The following is a 19,261-nucleotide window of genomic DNA, read 5'->3' as shown; positions in this document are numbered from 1 at the left end:
TCTAAGGTTCTGTGAAGCATCTTTAGGGGCTTCCCACAAGAAAATGTGTTCTTATGTTTGATTGGTGACTGCTCTGACCACCCAGAATTGGTCTCCAAACGACATGAAATTCTGTGTCAGGAGAAATGGTTTTAGAGCTTTAGGACAGAGCCAACATGTTACTCATTTCTGTATCCCCATTATCTTCCAGAGTGGCCAGCACAGTAAACCATAAGAAACATAATAAACCAGCATAATAAACATTTATGTTAAATGAATGAATGGATGGAATAGTCACCTCATGGATTCAGGTTCTAAATAATTTCCACTAATATTCTGGGGTTACTTAGAAAAAAAATCCTTTTCAACAGTTTATTCTAGTTACTATTAAAGAATACTGACTGCGTTATGTAGGTGGCCAGTCTTTTCAGCAGTTAAGAATTTTAGCTATCTGGGGCGCCTGGGTGGCTCAGTCGTTAAGTGTCTGCCTTCAGCCCAGGGCATGATCCCAGGGTCCTGGGATGGAGCCCTGCATCGGGCTCCTCCTCTGGGAGCCTGCTTCTTCCTCTCCCACTCCCCCTGCTTGTGTTCCCTCTCTTGCTGGCTGTCTTTCTCTCTGTCGAATAAATAAATAAAATCTTTAAAAAAAAAAAAAAAACTTTAGCTATCAGATATTAAGAATGCCTCCAACCCCTCTAAAAAAGAGGAAAAAAAAAAAAAACCCTTAAGATAGTGTGTGTTCCATTGCTTAAAATACCTATAAAAGAGCTCGGTTACTGCATGCTAACCTTTTCAGTGACTAACTTGGAGCCTCTCGGCCTCAGCGCTGTTGACATTTGAGGCTGGATCATTCTCTGTAGGGGACTGTCCTGTGCACTGCAGCAGCAGCAGCCCCACCTGCCCCATACCTGGGCGCCAATATGACAACCACAATGTCTCCAGACACTGCCAAGTGTCCTCTGGGGGAGGGGGCGGGACATACAATTGCTTAGGTTAAGAGTTACTACTCTGCCCTAATATTAAAAGAAGAGTCATTTTCCTGCATTTTATTCAAAGCTCTGGAAACAGGCTTCAGGGAAAAGCGGATGTCCCACATTTGTCTTTAGCTTATTGTTGAGGACTCTGGCAGTGACAGCTCTATCTATTTGAAATGACTGATTCACAAATCCTCATTATTTTAGGCCAGTTTTCTCCTTGGAACAAGTTTATCTTTGGAGATGCAAATTCACAAACTCTAAGCACTTTTTTCACACTTACTGTGATCTTCTACATTGATTCAGTGCTGAATTCCATTACAAGGGCATTTTTATTTAATAATTTCTAAGTAACATAATGACAGGCTAAAGGAGCTAACAAAATGCTGTACGAGTCCATAATATAGTGTTGACACTAACAGAAGAGTTTTTATCTACTTCATTACAATACTTTAAAAAATGATCTAAGTAAAACCTGCACTAAAATAAAATGTAATAATAACCTTTAATACATCCTACCTCAAGATTCTGTCCCTGGAAAGAAAGTCATCACTGCTTCTGGAATTTACTTCCTGGTATCTAAACAATACACTAATAATTCTATTTTTTGGTTTATGTTTGATGTTATCTATTTTCTTACTGCTAGTACATGAGGATTTAGCATTATTTCAACATCGCCTCACTTCTGCTCCTCCACATTCTCAATATAAATATATTACAATTTTTACCTAAATCATCAGTGTTTCACAATGAGCCAACAGTGCACTCAGACATCCTTGGTTACATCCTCATGCTAATGTCCCCTCTCTTATTGCCCATGTAGGTATATACTTTAAACATTCCTCCTTTTTTCTTTTTCGTTTAATGGCATTTTGCAAGGGAGAGTAGATAAGAGCATATGACCATCACACATTTAAGAGGAAACTAAAACTAAAGGTATTTTTGAAAACTTTTAAAAGATTACATTAAAAGTCTCAAAATTTTATCACTAGCTGCAAAATCCCTATTTCACCCTCACCTCTTACATTTAGCATAAATGAAAGCTAGGCACCTTTTTTTTTTTTTAAACAAACAAGTGATGTTAACTAGACTTATTGTGGTGATCATTTCACAAATACATATAAACATCAAATTATGTTGTACACCTTAAGCTAATATAATGTTATTTATCAATTATGTCTCAATAAAAAATAAATAAAGGCAGTTTACCAGAAATACTTCATTTGTTCCCGTTCTGTATACTTGGAACACGGTTATTTTTCCTACTTAAGGATAGATCTGTTCTTCTTTCTTCTGACCTTGCTGAGTTTCCATTATCTGCCTGGGCCATTGAAACCTGGGAAACATCAGGCAGCCTTGCACCATGAAAGTACAGGTTCTTGTTCCACGAGAAATGATTTTGTAATAAATGTCTCCTGTACCAAAAAAAAAAAAGTATAAAGTCTGATTTTTAATTTTTCCTAAGAAATTATTTTTGTATCATCATTAACAACCAAGAAGTCAGGACCACTCAGATAACAAAAGCAAAGGATGAAAAAAGATACCCTATTAACATGACAAATGAAGAAGATACTAGGTGAGAAGAAATATGTATATAAGAAAGCCCACAATTTGGAAAATGTGGGAATCAAAGTCAAGCAGTTAATTACTAACAAAGACAGTAACAGTGCTTCTTTTGTCTTTCACAGTGAATGCACAATTAGCACTTAATACTAAGACTGGGGGAAAAACCATCTATAATCTACTGAAAAAGACCATCTGCTTCTATAAATTCTGTTCTTATACACTTGCCAAAAAAAGGGAACATATTAACAAAATAATGGGCCCTGCATTGTTAATTGCTAGGTTGTTTGCAGTTGTGCTGCTATTAGAATTTAATAAGCCATTCCTTCTTCTAAATTAATAAGCAGCCAAGATTATGTAATAGCTGCTTTCAGCTGCTAATTATTTTTCCCATAATTCCTTTCCCTCTCTACCCTCCACCCCCACCTTTTCTTGGCTAGGAGCACCGGAGACTGCCAATATGTCATCAGCAAGTCTCCTGTCTTCATTTTCAGAACCACAGACCAACATTAGGAGCATAACCAATGACTTTTAAACTTGGAGGTGGTTAGCTTAGGAACGTTGAGGATATATGTGCTTCGTACAAAAAAAGGGAAAAACAGCACTTGGATTCAGAGGGCAAGTTTTCATTGCATAGTGTTCGATCTACCTTTGAACTGGTTAATGGCATTTGTTTTGTGTAGTACGGGGAAAATGGGACATTAACATGTGACTTTGGGACACAACTGGTTAGGAAACAGAAATTCGGGCAGGGGGCCTCAAGACCACAGAAAGCCAGCTCTGTGCTTTGTGTCAACTGCTTGGTCTTCCAGTATACATTATCCTACATATTTGTGGGACACTTTCCTAGCAGTATAGTAGTGCTTAAAAGGGGAGGTATTATACATTTTTATACACCAAATAAGGGCATTAAAAATGCTCTCAAATCCCTGTTATATACTATCATAGTTTTATAGACCTTTTATCACAAAAAAAGAACAATCACTAATAAAGGATTCCTTTAAATTGATTAAATTTAGCTTCGTGAAAAACGTAGCATTTCTTTTTCACTTTGGGCCATTTAAAAATTCTGGCGCCTATGTTTGGGAACCTCCGCAAAAAGGGCATAGCTCAATAAAAGCAATTTTCCAGCTTCCTTTGTAAGAACCTAGGTGACTGGGGTAATGAATACTATTCAACATGAGAAACCCGTGGCTGTTCAAGCAAGGTCACTTAATCCCGTGGGGCTCCCCTTTCCTCATCTGTAAAAGATGAGTCGGACTAGATGATTCATCCATTCTTTTCATTCAAAAACATATGTACATCCATTATGTGCCAGGCACAATGCTCAGCACTATGGTTCTTAACGAACGTATCATTTTATAGTCCTCATCAGTCGACTCCCGCTTATTAGATGTGTTACATACCAAGAAGTGAACTAGGTTGAGACAAAAAATGAATAAAATTCAAGACGTGCTAAATAGAGGCAAATGGACACGTGGGGATGCAAAAATGAATAAAAATCAAAATGTGCTAAACAGAGGTAATGAACATGTGGGTGAAAGAGGGATTCGTTCTTACAGGGTTTGAGGGTGAAGCTTCATAGAAGATAAAACATTGAGAGGAAGGGCATGCCAAGCAGAGCAAGTCTTCGGCAAGGCTAACTGGAACCCAGGCGGCTTTGGGGTCGGGGGGCGGGGGACACGACTCCATGTGAAGGAAGTGGAATCTCAAAGACGAGATGCTGTCTGGGCTTCTCAGCAGAGAACGGACAGTAATTCATCAGGTCCGCAGCACTGAGAATAGGCGAGGCAAGCCCAGGGAAGAGACACTTGCACAGCTTGGGACAAAAGGTATCTAGGGCTGTAGCAGTGCGATAGGAAGGACGGGCTGGATTCCAGGCAGTCTGGGGGCAGAATAATTGCAAAAGGCGCTCTGAACGCCTACACTAGCTCCACGACAGAGCTGACTTGTTTTCCCCAGAGGTGCAGCGCTCCCTCTCTCCCCTCACCATCATCAAGGGCAGTCACGCCTCCCCGCCCCACCCTCTATGGGCACGGAGAGTTATCGGAGCTCGAACTTGGCTCTTCGCGATCCTGACCTTCCCTGCCCTGCACAGCGGGGTCGACAAAGGGCACCGCAGAACCCTGTCCTCCCACCACCGGAGAGCCGGGGAAGCCGCCTGTCCAAGCTCCAAAGGCACACGCAGGAGCGCGCAGGCGCGCCGGCCTTGTCAGAAGCCGCTTCCGGGTCACGTGGCCTGACTTCCGGCCCGGACCACCCCTCTCGGTAGAGACGCGGCCAATCGGCTTTCTTGGACTGTGCGGTCACCTGCGCTGCCTCCGGTGCCGTTGGCGAAGGCCAAGCTGCTTCCCGCGCGTCGCCCAGCCCGCCCCTCCGCTCGCCGCAACCCCGGCTCCTCCCTCGTCCGGCCCACAGGGCGGGGTCTGTCGGCTCGCCCTCCCCTCGCCGCCTAAGCCTTCCCTCCGCTAACTGGGTCCCCTCCCCACAGCAACACGGCTTCTCTTCCTCAGGCCGGCGACAGGGGCTTCCCCTCAGCCTCCGCCGCCACCGCCACTGCCGCCGCCGCCGCCGGCCGAGCCCAGCCGCGCCCGCGGCCCGCGGCCGCCGTAAGTCCCGGGGGGCGAACGGGGGCGTCGGGGACAGGGAGACGGGATGGAGGGTTGGGCGCGCCCTCCGCCGCCCCGCGCGCGCCCCGACGACCCCACCCCGCGCCTGGCCGCCCCGGCCCGCCAGTGGGTCGCCGCGCCCGGCAACTCACTTCTCTCCCCGTCCGCGCCCCCCTCCACTCCGCACCGCGCGCCCCGGGGATGCGGCGGACCCCGCGGCACCTGTGGTTCGGGAATCACTTCAAGTTTTGCGGGGCATTTTCGGGAGGGGCCCGCGGCCGGGGGCGGTGGCGGCGGAGGACCCTTGGCGCCCCCTGCGCGGCGGCGAATGCCATTGTCTGCCCCGCTCCTAGCCTGTCACCTCGCCCGGGCTCGGTCAGTGATGGAGTGCGGCCCCATGGGGCGGTGGGGAGGTGTCGGAGACGGCCGGACCGAGGAACGCTGGCCCTGAGCCCGCTCCGCGGCTGAGCCTATTGTTTTTAATAACCAATCTCGAGGAATTGAGGTGCCCTGTGATTTGCGGCAAAATCAAAGCATTAGTTTTTAACCGGAGGGGAGGAATACTTGTGCTTCGAAACCGGGTATCGTCCCATGTTAGCGCTTAATTGATTTTAAAGAGTTAATTATTTATTCGTCCTATAAAGTGGTAGGGAGGGGATACAGACAGCCTAGAGCTCATACTCTTTTAGAAAGCAAACCGCCACCCCTCCACGTCGTCAGGGTCCTGGAATAGGGGTCTGTTATTCTCAAAGTTCTGATAACGGGTTTGCAATAAACGTCCAGTTGATGTTTTACTTGCTGTCCCCCTTCGAATGCCGCTATCTTAACAGGACTTGTATGGGAGGCACTTTGACATCAAGAATATCGTTCGTTAATTTTGTGCCAGTGAAGGTTTTAAGTGAGGTGTAATAAGCCACTTTTAACTTTAATAAAGTTAAATTGCCACATCATAAATTTCTAAATATCTTGTTGATGCCCGTTTGGATTAATACAAAAACCGACAATAATTTCTTAGCGAGATTTAGAGCCCATTTTATTCTAAACTGGCTGTGTAAATTCCCCCACCCCATATTCAGATTTAAAATGGTGTGGTGCGTTTTAAGAATCGGGCTGAAATCTGACTTGTAGTAACACTGTTAAAGGAACCTAACAGCAGTTACAAGAAAGAAAAAAAAAAAAACCTGTCTGAATTCTACCTTTAAATTACTTTTGTAGAAACAATGCTTACTTGTTTGCAGTTGGGAAGCCCAGCTGTATTACAAGACGTTTTCCTTTAAAATTAAACATGTAAACTAATCAACGGATTTGAGGTTCCAAATACATGTATACAAAATAGTGTAAGTAAGATACACTAGAATTCAGCATCCACTTCATCTGTAGATGCTTTTTTTAAAAAAATTGTTTTAAATTTGGTATTTCACGTAATGTCTCTGCATGTGTGTGACTCTAAATTTTGGCTTTTTAAAGGTTTATATTCTCTTTCATATTGTTACATTAACCCACTTCTTTATTGTGTGTATATTTGGAATTTTTAGAAAATGAAGATGAGAAGAGATATTTAAAAGTCAGACTTGTATTAAGAAAAATGTGCATTTATGGGGTTTTTTTGTTGAATATTTTAGATCTTTTGTTTTGCTTAGAATATGTAAGCGTAAACTGAAGGGGGGGCATTCTGAGTGATAGCAGTCTGAATACAAGTAATTCAGCCGGGATCTGGAACAGCCTCAGGACGAAAAATAATTGTAGATCTGTTTCTTTCAAATGTATCTAAACCAGTTGATGTCAACAGTTCTCTTGTGAAGCATACAGAGAGTGTGAAATGTATAGCACAGGTAGACGGTAGTCTTAAATTCCAAGAGTTACCTTTCTTTTTCCTCAAAATTTTCTCTCCAGCTTTTTACCAGTTTTTTCTTTTTCTTTTTTTCTTTTCTTTTTTTTTTTTTTTTTTGCCACACACTACTCTCCAAACTTAAGGGGGTGGGGTGGGGTGGGGAGATTTGCATCTGGTGGGAAGATCTTTCTACAAGAATTTTCCTGCTGTTTTACCTGGCATAGAAATACTGATGGCTGCTAATCATTTGTCAGTTAAAGGCCCTGCACCCAAAGCTTCTTTATGAACCATGTCATCTTAATCTTTACTGAATCAAAGTGTTGCATGTAATCTTGGTTCTATTTGTCTTAACAGATGCAGTTTATGTTGCTTTTTAGTCGTCAGGGAAAGCTTCGACTGCAGAAATGGTATGTCCCACTATCAGACAAAGAGAAGAAAAAGATTACAAGAGAACTTGTTCAAACCGTTTTAGCACGGAAACCTAAAATGTGCAGCTTTCTTGAGTGGCGAGATCTGAAGATTGTTTACAAAAGGTATAATTTTCATTTATCAGAAAGGTGAAATAGGATCAAATGTCCAGTCATTTATAATGTGGTGATGGCAGACTTCTGAGAGATGACATTTATAAATAATGATTAATAAAGATTTAGGTGAAAAAGGTTTAAATTAAAGCTTTGTATCTTTAAAATAATTGCTGTTTTGATTGATTACCCAGTCAAAAAAAATAAAATCAGGAAAGTCGATTTAAAACTAATTATGCAATTAAAGGCATAAATGATTATTCCTATTAATCATCTTTTTAGAAAAAATTCAATGAATTTATTTCTTTGCAGGTGAAAATGGGGTCATATTTTAAATGGTGTGAGTAATCTCTGAATTTAGACAAACTTTCTTGAAAATCTATACAGTAATGACTGATAATTGACATGCCTTTTTTCTGACTTTTAGAATTTTACTTATGAACACTTTGGATGCATAGACCATTTTAGTCATATAGAGGTTTTGAAACTTTGTGTATATATATAAGATCTCTTTGTTAGTAGTATTTATTAATTTGAAGTACACTTGTTGCTGTCATGGAGGTATAATTTGATAATTTTACGAAGAATAGATTTTTAAATTTTTGATGTCGCAAAATGACTCACACTTTGGCTTTGAGCACTAAACTTTTTTAAAAATGTACATTTTTATTAATATCTGAAAGTCTTTTAATACCCTAAGATAACATTTCTCAAGATTGGGCTAAGCAGGTTAAAAGAATCATAATTACTTTGTTTCTTCTCCATTTTCCCTCCCTTACAAATAATTTACTGTATTTAAGAACAGTGTTTCTGCATATAAAAAATTGTCTTCTATAGGGGAAGTGCAAGGAGCTAACAGTATGGGCTGCAAGGAGGGTTGAAGAGAATTCTGGGTTTTTCTCTGTTTCCTTTATTCCACTCTAGGTGTGAATGGGTTTTTCGTGTGTGGGGGTGGTGGTGGGAGATGGCAGAGGAGGTGATGGGGATTAGAGGATATAGAGAATGTTTTAAATACCATAGAACTCCTCTTTCCAATAGAATAAATTTAGTCATCTTTGGGTGATTTTGATTTAGTACTTGTTGAGAAAACTCATAGCATTTTAGAGCTGGGAGAGGTCTTGGAATAATCTAGTCAGGTGATTGTTTTTAAAAAGCTTTTTGTGGGGCGCCTGGGTGGCTCAGTTCTTAAGTGGCTGCCTTTGGCTCAGGTCATGATCCCAGCGTGATCGAGCCCCCTGCCAGGCTCCCTGCTCACTGGGAAGCCTACTTCTCCCTCTCCAGCTCCGCCCTGCATGTGTTCCCTCTCTCTGTCAAATAAATAAAGGCTTTAAAAAAAGAAAAAGAAAAAGCTTTTTGCCCCAAGGTTAGAACCTTCAATGAAAGGGAAGTGGAGGGATCTCATACCTCCGCTCACTTAGCTTGAACCCTCTGCATAGGAGATGGTTTGTGAGCTTTAAAACAACTGTTGATTAAATTTCAGTTTTACAAAAGGAAGAATTTGGGAGAAGTGACTTGTCCAAGGTCATATTCTAGTTAGTGACTGACAAGAAGGCTAGAAGCCTTCTCATGTCTGAAGTGTGGAGGCAAAGGTTTTAAACGGGGATGAAAAAAGAGCAGATACGCCCTTCTGAGAGGATCCTCGTAATTGGAGAATGGGTAGGTGGAGGGCTGAGTCTGTCACCTGAGAGAGCTCTTAGGAGCTCTCATTATAATGAGGCCCTGAAGGAAGACTTCTGCTGCGGCTCAGCCAGTGGAATGAGCTGTTCCTACAAGGTAAGTTTTAGAAAACTTGGTTGCTGCTAGAAGCCGGGAGGGCAGTGATTCCACATTTCTGGTTCAGCTGATGGTAAATGTGAGGTAGCAGACATGTTGACTTTGAGATGCCTAGTTTTCTCAGGGTCGGCTTGGAAGTCAGGGCGGAAATTAGGCATAAAGTGGTAGATCACCAACGTTCAAGGGGCAGGCAAAGTGGGGAGGCTAAGTATAGGGTCAGTAACGTCAGGAAGGGGGAGAAAGTTTTGAAAATTAAGTCACCAGTGCCAAATGTTGCAAAAACAAAGTGAATAAAGAATCTATTAGGTTTTACAGTGAGAGTTCATAAAATGACACTTGTGGGAACATTTTCAGTGAAATAGTAGAAACTCTCGAAGAAATGGGCAAAGTGTGAGGTGGAGACTTTTAAACAGCAAATGTAGACTATTTCAGGAGCTTCGTTATATGTGAAGAGGTGGTAACCACCCATAGACATAGGAGTGAGGGACAGAGTTTTAAAAAAGGTGTGAGAGACTTAAGCTTATTTCTAGATAGGGGAAGGAGTCCCCCGTGTGGAGGAGGAAAATACCAGCAAGGGAATCAATCCCAGGAATCGAGATTTCTGCCGCTGAAGGCAATGGCCTGTTACAACGGAAGGCAAGCAAGCAGTCGTTGGTGTTCCCGCACACACCATTCACCCCATCCATGTTGGGCCACCATTTTTTCTTTTAAAGGCTATAAAGGGTAATCTAACCTGACTCTGATGCTTGTCTCAAGCTCCTATAAATAAAAGGTGCACTTAAAAAAAGAAAAGCTTTATTAGATAAAATTTACATACAGAAGTTAGAATTTTTAATCAGTTTGCATCTGCCCCCATTTCATACTGAAAACCTCATATACCATATTTAAGAATGTATTCTTTGTTGATATAAACAGGTGATTTTTTTTTCTCCCTAGTCCAGCCGGAAGAGAAGACCTTTTAAGCAAAAGAATTCTTGCTTAGCTTCTGAGAAATTTGAACCAGCACTGTTGCTGTTCCTGTCAGCAAGTGATCTTTAGGCCTCCCTTCTTCTATTTGTCTCAGCCACGTTCTTCTTGCTGAGCATTTCGCATAATAGTTCCCCCTCTTGGGGAGAGGTTGGGGGGGCCCATAAGGAGAATATAGCTGAAAAAACAGACTGAAAATCTGGGGGCTTGAACTCTGTTTGGTTTGTACCCTTAACTAGTTTTGTGACTTTGAACAAGTGATTTTGTGTGTGTCTTCTCATCTCTGAAATAAATGCTCTTGAAGATCCCTTAAAGACCTACCACTGTATGCTTTGTTTGATTCCTATTTTATGCAGCATGTTATGGAAGAGGCACTAGATGAAAGTTTTACAGTGAATTTAAAAATACATACATCTCCAAATTACTAGTTTGAGAATTTGCCGCAGTATTGTGTTTTCTTTACTAACAAAAGAATTTTTAATGACATACCAGTGGGTATTGAGAATAGTTTAGTTACATTCACGTACAGTCAGCTGACACTTAGCTGACTGCGGAGAAGTCATGTGTTTTGAATATCAGAATAGGCACTTTCAGATGTTCTCTGAGTGCCAGTAATTAGAGTAAGCCTTAATCCACTCTGCTAAAAATAACCAAACATACCTTTCTTCTTACTAGTCTATTATTAATTTTACTTCAGATTTAGACTTACAAATATGTACTAAGAGAACAAAATGAGCTCATAATTGAATTTTTAAAAAGCATTTGGTTATAAAAATAGGGAGTACGCTTCAGTTTCTCGGTAATCTTTTACTAAATCAGTATAACAATTTTTCTCTCCCTCTTCAAAGCTCTTAAAATATTGCTTATTCAGTTTTAATTTTTGCCAGGTACAGGATTACTTTATTTAATACAGTTCCTGGCTATAGTTTTTAATATGAAACTTGGGCTTTGGAGTCAAATTACTATTCCTGGGGAGGTTACTCAATTAAGCCTGGGTCTCCTATAAATGCAAGTTAATAACAGTATCTTTCTGGAAGAGTTGTTGTGAGGATTAAAATGGTAAAATATGCAAAAGCCTTAGCTAACATTTAGTGTCTCACTCGGAGTGAGGACTCAGTGAATGTTACCTGTTAATTCTTGCTTTCTTCCATAAGCTTTCTGTAAAGAGGTGTCTTATCCTGATAACTAGACAAATACCTACAACAAAGAATTTGTTTAATTGATGGCTCTTTTTCCATTCTGACTGAAAGCAAACATTTAGGTACTATTGCAGGATTTTTATTTTTATTGCTTTATTTATTTTGTATTGCAGGATTTTTTTTTTTTTTTTAAGATTTTTATTTGAGGGGCGCCTGGGTGGCTCAGTCGTTAAGCGTCTGCCTTCGGCTCAGGGCGTGATCCTGGCGTTCTGGGATCGAGTCCTGCATCAGGCTCCTCCGCTATGAGCCTGCTTCTTCCTCTCCTACTCCCCCTGCTTGTGTTCCCTCTCTCGCTGGCTGTCTCTCTGTCAAATAAATAAATAAATAATCTTTTAAAAAAATTTTTAAAAAGATTTTTATTTGAGAGAGTGAGAGAACAAGCAGGGAGAGCAGCAGAGGGAGAGGAAGAAGCAGGCTCCCCACTGAGCAGGGAGCCTGATGTGGGGCTTGATCCCAGGACCCCGGGATCATGACCTGAGCCAAAGGCAGACGCTTAACTGACTGAGCCACCCAGGTGCCCCTGTATTGCAGGATTTTAAAAATACTGGTTGATGCTTGGACACATCAGTCCTGGTGATATTTAAATTAATATTTCTAAATGATTCACACAATTAAGGACCATTGACTAAGTGCTATTTATTTGTAAGTCAAGAGGCAGTACTGTGGATAAGGAGCAAAGATGGTGTAAGCATTAGATTGCTTAACAGTAGCATTGTTGAACTGCTGACATTGAGTAAAAGGAATTTTACCCAAAACTATTAGTAAATTCCTTCTAATGGGATTATTTATTTATTAAAGATTTTATTTATTTATTTGACAGAGAGAGACAACCAGCGAGAGAGGGAACACAAGCAGGGGGAGTGGGAGAGGAAGAAGCAGGCTCCCAGCGGAAGAGCCTGATGCAGGGCTCGATCCCAGAACGCCGGGATCATGCCCTGAGCCGAAGGCAGACGCTTAATGACTGAGCCACCCAGGCGCCCCCTAATGGGATTATTTAAATAGAACTCTGTTCATGTCAGCTAGTCGTGTCTGTTTTTTATCTACCATTTTTAATGTCAGTTCCTTTAATAATTAGTTTTCTTGATTTGGGGACTTATAACATGTCATTTGTTACAATTTCCCCAAATTCAAAACTATTTGGTGAGCATAGGTTAGGGAGGATGGAAAGTTGGAATTGCCTTTTTTATTTTTTTAATTTTAATTTTTATTTTTAAAAAAAGATTTTATTTATTTGTCAGAGCACAAGCAGGGCGAGCTGCGTGCAGAGCAGGCAGAGGGAGAAGCAGTCTGCCTGCTGAGCAAGGAGCCTGATGTGGTACTCAATCTGAGGACCCTGGGATCATGACCTGAGCTGAAGGCAGACACTTAACCGACTGAGCCACCCAGGCGTCCCTAATTTTATTTTTTTAGAGAGAGAGTGAGCACACGTGAGCAGGGCTAGGGTGGAAGGGTGACAGAGGGAGAGTGATAGAGAGAATCCCAAGCCGACTCCATGCTCATCGCAGAGCCCGACACAGGGCTCAGTCTCTGTACCATGAGAACATGACCTGAGCCAGAATCAAGAGTCGGACGCTTAACTGACTGAGCCACCCAGGCTTCCCCCGTTGCCTTTTAAACTGATAAACAAAACCATAGGGTAGGAAACAGGAAGCACTTTGTTAAAGTTGGAGGTGGTGCCCCCTTATGTCCTCCCTGCTAATAAATGAATATGTTCAAAAGCCTGCTCTCTCAAGACTGCAGGAGACCTACCATTTTAAATAACTTAATGTATAAGTCCCGTAGAATGGACATGGCCATGAAGAGGGAGTCCCTAAGGTGGAGTGGGAGGGAGAAGTTCTGAAGATCAGATTTCTTGTCCCAGAGCAACCACTTGGCAGACTCTGTACTCTTGGGCCCTGTTGTTCCCCCCCACCCCCAATCAAGGATGATGATGCTTGCTGTCGGAAAAATCAAATAATTGATCTTTATTTGATCAATATGATAATAGAGCATTCTGTAAATACTAGTTATTTTCATACTGAAAAGCAGGAATTCATTGAATTCCAAAACTGAGATTGTATATATTATTTTCCATTAATGCTATGAGCAGTAATTGCTCATTGTGTTTTCTAAAAATCACTTAAATGCTCCTCAGTGAAAATTACAATAGAAACTGAGACTTGTTTAAAATGTCTTAGGTTTGGGGCGCCTGGGTGGCTCAGTCGTTACGCGTCTGCCTTCGGCTCAGGTCATGCCCAGCGTCCTGGGATCGAGCCCCGCATCGGGCTCCTTGCTCAGCAGGAAGCCTGCTTCTCCCTCTCCCACTCCCCCTGCTGGTGTTCCCTCTCTTGCTGTGTCTCTCTCTGTTAAATAAATAAAATCTTAAAAAAAAAAAAATGTCTTAGGTTTTCTGTTTGTTTTTGTTTTATTTTTTTCCCCAAAAGCCTTTAATACACTTAAACCATTTGAAAAATGCTCTTTTAATCCGCCTCAAAAGACTTAGTCATTGTTTGCTATGCCTCAAGGTTGTATGTTAAGTTTTAGCTTCCTTGGGTCAAATATCATGTAATCCCACGTGCTAGAATCCTAATTTGGAAGAGAATATGGGTTTTCCAATCTTATTATTCAAACGATAAATAACCTAAATTTTCATTTAACAGATAGAACTGGGAAAATTTGAGAACAGGTCTCAGTTTCCCCTGTTCTCTTTCTCTAACTTCTGTAATAACTTAGAACTGTTCTTTTCTTGGAGTTTATTCCACAGTCCTAGAAACCTTAAAAACAGTCTGTGCCGTTGGAAGTCAAGATAGTAGTTACCCTTGGGGGTAGCATAGCAGGTTGTGACATAGAGGGGTTAGGAGAGGGGATTCAGGAGTTCCATAATCTGTTTCTTGATCAGGGTGCTGGTACACTGGTTCACTTTGAGAACTCCTCAAGCTATATATATATCACTTGTGTTCTTCTCTGTTGTGTATATTACACTTCAACAAAACATTTCAGGCATTGCCTTCACATTGACAATATCTTCAGTAAGTCCTTCAGTTGGAGAGTTTATCTTCTTCCCTGTTTACTTGTAGTTTGAATTAATCACACAGTGTATTTTGTTTTAATTAAGTAAACATAAGATTATATTTCATACAATTTAGGACCATTATATTTCATTCATTGTATTTCATAACTGGGTCCAGGTATGTTTTAGAATATTCACAGAAGGCAGCCTGAAAGAAGAAGAGCAAAATGAGTTACTCTTTCTACATTTCTGGATGCTATGATTGAGTGATTATTTTTTGGTTTTTCTGCATGCCCGTACTTTTCAAACTTTCTCTACATGCTTTCATTCCTTTTGTAGTGTGGGAGGAAAATATACTGTTGTAAAAGGGGAAATAAACTGTAAGTATGGGATCTTTCACAATAGGATATGAAAACATACTTAGATTATAGGGTGAAATTTTTTCCACATTTGCTTTGTTACAGATACGCTAGTCTGTATTTTTGCTGTGCTATCGAGGATCAGGACAATGAGCTAATTACCCTGGAAATAATTCATCGTTATGTGGAATTACTTGACAAGTACTTTGGCAGTGTGAGTAGTATTTTGTTTTAGGAAATTGAATGCCATAGTATTTTTAAATCTTTTCTGTAACAAGGTCTTTATTTGATTGTCTTGGGGATTCTGTTTGAAAGTAACTGCAGGGGAGGGAAGGGCTGACTGTCCCCTGCCAGCGGGCCCAGTCAGTTAACTGCTGGAATGCTTGACCCCACGGCCCTGCTCATTTAATGATGGTTGTGAGAATGAGGTTTAAAATAGTGAAACATAGGGGCGCCTGGGTGGTGCAGTCGTTAAGCATCTGCCTTCGGCTCAGGGCGTGATCCCAGCATTCTGGGATCGAGCCCCACATCAGGCTCCTCCGCTAGGAGCCTGCTTCTTCCTCTCCCACTCCCCCTGCTTGTGTTCCCTCTCTCGCTGGCTGTCTCTATCTCTGTCGAATAAATAAATAAAAAATCTAAAAAATAAAATAGTGAAACAGAAAGGAGTTCAACTGCAAAGATTAATATTCTGGAAGTGCTTAGTATAGAATTTAGATTTGGTAAGCAGTTACAATCACATTATCCAGGAAATATGTATTTAAAAAGGTCATTGTTTATGAGTAGAGAATTATTAAGTTGCCCATCTTGGGAGCTTCTCAAATCAGGTCTTACTTAATTTGTAGGCCTTCTGTTTCCAAGTACTTAAGATTTGAAAATTAAGCCAACTAAATCAGCGGTGCTTAGTTATTAGCCAGATTGCCATTTTTAGAAAGAATTAAGATCGATTCACTCTGATCAGATTTTATTCACTACCTGATGGTGGGTAAGTATGTTTTGCTTTCTTCAGTTTTAACACTGTTTTTCTTGCTTTCCAGGTGTGTGAACTTGATATCATCTTTAATTTTGAGAAGGCTTATTTTATTTTGGATGAGTTTCTTTTGGGAGGGGAAGTTCAGGAAACATCCAAGAAAAATGTCCTTAAAGCAATTGAGCAGGCTGATCTACTGCAGGAGGTAAGCTAATTGGGGTTCTCTTTACTAGACATTAGCATGTTTTGCTATTGCTAGGGAAGTCCAGTTATGTTCCCTCATTCTTAAAGTTTCAGAAATTACTCTGAAGCATGCTTGGCATGTAGTGTCCATGAGCAGTATATTAATTGGAGTATGTGTCAGTCACATCAACTTAGTTATCTGTGGATGGATTTTTTGCTTTGGAGATGGTCTGTCATATTGATGGCCCATTTTTGGACCCCAAAACACTAGAGTCTAAACCTTTAGAAGACAGACTAAGAAGGGAAAAGATTTGTCCAACAGTAATTTGAGAATTCTCCGTCCATTGTTCTGAATTACTGCAGATAACCCCTCTTCACATTAGTGTGGCTGGATAATCAGCTGATTGTGAGACTATGGCATTTTCATCCCAGATTGGTTCATATTTTCACCTCATGTCCATTAAGTGCAAATGTAGCCAAGCAAATGATAATGTTATAATTATACCTTTGTAGAACTCTCTAGTTTTGTGTTAGCTAAACTAACTAAAAAGCATTTGGGCCTTTCTTTGCTCTTTTTAAAGATTTTATTTATCTATTTATCCAAGAGAAAGGGAGAGAGAGAAAGAGCACAAGTGGGAGGGAGAGGCAGAAGGAGAGGGAGAGCGAAAATCTCTCAAGTACACTCCACACTGAGCGGGGAACCCGACTCAGGGCTCAGTCTCAACGCCCCTGAGATCGTGACCTGAGCCAAAACCAAGAGTTGGATGCTTAACCGACTGAGCCGCCCAGGCGCCCCTCTTTGCTCTTTTTAAATAACAAACATGTTCTGTCAAATGACTGTATTCTTATTTTGCCTTGATATCACAGGAACTGTTGATAAACCCCCTTCCATTTCCAATTTTCACATTTGTCCTTGGTTAATTGTATATTTGTTTCTGGACCTTCAGTTTCTGAAATTTAAAATTTCATAGATAAGTCCACCTTTTTCAAAATATTAAAGATACCTTAATTCAGATACCAAGTTGAATTATGCTTTAGTGATGATTGTGGTTTTAATCAAATAGAAAGTCTATAGCACAAGGAGAAGGAGCTAGTCAATATAAAAAATGTAGTGTGTTTCCATTAAGTTAATTCTCTTTTTTATTATTAAAGGAGGCTTTAAATCCAATATTTTAGCATTTGTGTTGTAACAGAAGTGTGAACTAAAAAGAGTACATCTCTCTTTCTTAACTGTGGGCCTCTGTGGGAGGGAGGGCTTTGGTAATGGCTCTGCATTAGTCACTGACTGGGTCAGTTGTGAGGATTGCTCCAACTTGGGATGACATCATTCAGAACATACATGTATTAAATATAAGAGAATACAGTGTACATGTAATGATCTTGAGTTAACAAAACAGTGGTTAAGATGCCTGCAAAAGTGGAATCTTTTGTTGGCAGCCCTGATGCTAGCCACCGTCAGTAGTGAAATGAGCACAGCCCCTTTGCCTTGTGTGTAGTTTGCCACAGTTCTTTATTAATTGACCGCAAATATGTCATTGGGAAGATTTTTTTTTTTTTTTAACATCTGATATTGTGACCACAAGTTCATATTGTGCTATTGTAAAGTTGGTTTTAAAGTTAGGACCTCCTTATTTTGCTGTTTACTAATCAGGCTTTTCTAAAAATAAGGTCAAACCAGAATCAGGAACTGGGAATTTTTCATATTTGTCTCTTCCTTTGTTCACTTTTATATTTCATTATTACGTAACTATATTCTGCTCTGTCAGATCCTGGTGTTTCCTCTAAGTTCTTCATCATTTCCCTTAAAACATTTCTAAAGTTCTTAAAGTTCACCTTTTAATTTTAATATATTTTTCCTGGAGAGTAGTATTTAGGGCACTGATCTTTTCTGTGTCTGGATTGTTTTTTAAACTCTACTGAGCAATTGGTATAGACTTTATAATATGACAGGCATACTAAGTTTACTTTATAGCTTGCATTGGGGATAAAAATGTCATTCCAAGTCCATATTTGTGAGTATGTGTGTATCTCCCCTATTAAAGTATCTTAATAGTAAGATACCTCCTTTTTTGAAGTAGTATTTTTGTATCTTAAGGAGAAAGGAGGAGTGGAGAGAAGCATGGGATGTCTGTGGTCCACGTTAAGATTTTTCTTTCCCTGTCTCACCCTGGTTAAAAAAAAAAGTTGACTACTGTTAACTACAGTGTATCTTTAGAAGAGAGCTTTGGCCCTATTTTTCATCTGTGACTACCTTAAGATTGTTTTGTACATAAACCAAAGTGATAGTATATTAAGACATTTTCTATTCAGTGGTCTGAGTGAACCATTTTTCTTAATTTAGCCATTCAGGTCTTGAGGCAGAACACAACTGGTCCGTTCTGAATTTAGAGTGAGTTATAGTACATGGCAGGTTAAGGCCTTGTGAAGCAGTAAGGCTTCAGATGATTCTGTTCAGGTTGACCTGTTAGTCATTCAGGTTATTTGCCCACATACTGTCGCAAATCCAGGATGACAAGATGCTTGTTTCCTAAAATAAATTCATTTATATGTTGATACCTGATACATGTTTACACCTTTGGAAGAGTACTTAAATATTATGTTCATAAAATAGGTGGTGGAATAAGATGAGAAAAAACGGCTAAATTTCTTTAAAGTTTCCCTTTTACCCAATTTACATAAACATCTTGTGGTTTGTTTAGGTAGTTCTTCATTTTATAGGCAAACAGGGCAGACAGTTGATAAAGTAGGTTTTCTGTTAGCATCTTATATATAGTCAGTAATGAGAACATGTCTGGACACCATGAGAGCAAAAAAGAACTCTGATGATAGCTAATGCTTATTGAGCACTTGCATGGGAAGCTTCCTGTGCTGATCCCCAGGATGCCCTGAGAAGGATCACGAGCACCTTTTTAACAAGTGAAGAAGTAGAGGCTCAGTGAGGTTCCAGTGACTGGTCCTAGCATTGCAAACCCAGATCGCTAGACTTCAGGGCTCTGTGATATCTTGACCAGTGAGTACTATCCGTGTCTCCCCCCGCCCTATTTGTGTGTTGTCTTAGTATGTGTATCTTAAACCTTCTGTTTTTGGTACCAACTTCTGTGTTTTTCGGTAATAAAGTGATTCATCATTCTGGAGGTTTTTCTGTATGCAACAGAGTACAGTTCCTAACACAGATGCCATTTTTTACCTCTTATACTGAAAATTTTCATTGTCCGAACTATCAGTAGTTGGTATTTTTAAATTGGGTATATAGATATAAATAACATATCTTTAAAATCATTTCTTGTTGGATTTATCAAAACTGGATTTGTAGTAGCTTTTTTGGTCTTATAATTTGGGATATAGTAT

General features: G+C 40.4%; 1 protein-coding gene and 1 long non-coding RNA gene across 6 annotated transcripts in view; one reads left to right on the top strand and one right to left on the bottom strand.

Moving 5' to 3' along the window:
• The window catches only part of LOC113242276 (uncharacterized), a 132,483-nt gene extending 127,796 nt beyond the window's left edge, over window positions 1-4,687 (bottom strand). Inside the window, exons 1-2 of the long non-coding RNA XR_007188403.2 lie at window positions 4,077-4,687; window positions 2,163-2,368 (exon numbers count right to left, since the gene is read on the bottom strand). This is a non-coding gene — a long non-coding RNA (uncharacterized LOC113242276). The remainder of the gene's footprint in view (window positions 1-2,162; window positions 2,369-4,076) is intronic.
• A 166-nt stretch (window positions 4,688-4,853) lies between these two features.
• AP1S2 (adaptor related protein complex 1 subunit sigma 2) overlaps window positions 4,854-19,261 on the top strand; it is a 28,965-nt gene continuing 14,557 nt past the window's right edge. For 2 of the 5 annotated variants that reach the window (XM_026480278.4, XM_026480277.4), the window contains exons 1-4: window positions 4,972-5,125; window positions 7,311-7,489; window positions 14,869-14,977; window positions 15,798-15,935. In XM_026480278.4, the coding sequence (XP_026336063.1) occupies window positions 7,311-7,489; window positions 14,869-14,977; window positions 15,798-15,935 (426 nt within the window). In that variant the 5' untranslated portion in view covers window positions 4,972-5,125. Of the gene's footprint in view, window positions 5,126-7,310; window positions 7,490-14,868; window positions 14,978-15,797; window positions 15,936-19,261 lie in introns of all 5 variants that reach the window. The other 3 variants (XR_006407916.3, XM_057310253.1, XM_026480279.4) reach the window with 2 other exon arrangements.

This window comes from Ursus arctos, chromosome X (assembly GCF_023065955.2).
Source record: "Ursus arctos isolate Adak ecotype North America chromosome X, UrsArc2.0, whole genome shotgun sequence".
NCBI classification, from domain to species: Eukaryota; Metazoa; Chordata; class Mammalia; order Carnivora; family Ursidae; genus Ursus; species Ursus arctos.
Note: the sequence above shows the minus strand (reverse complement) of the source record. Positions and strands in the feature narration are given on the sequence as shown.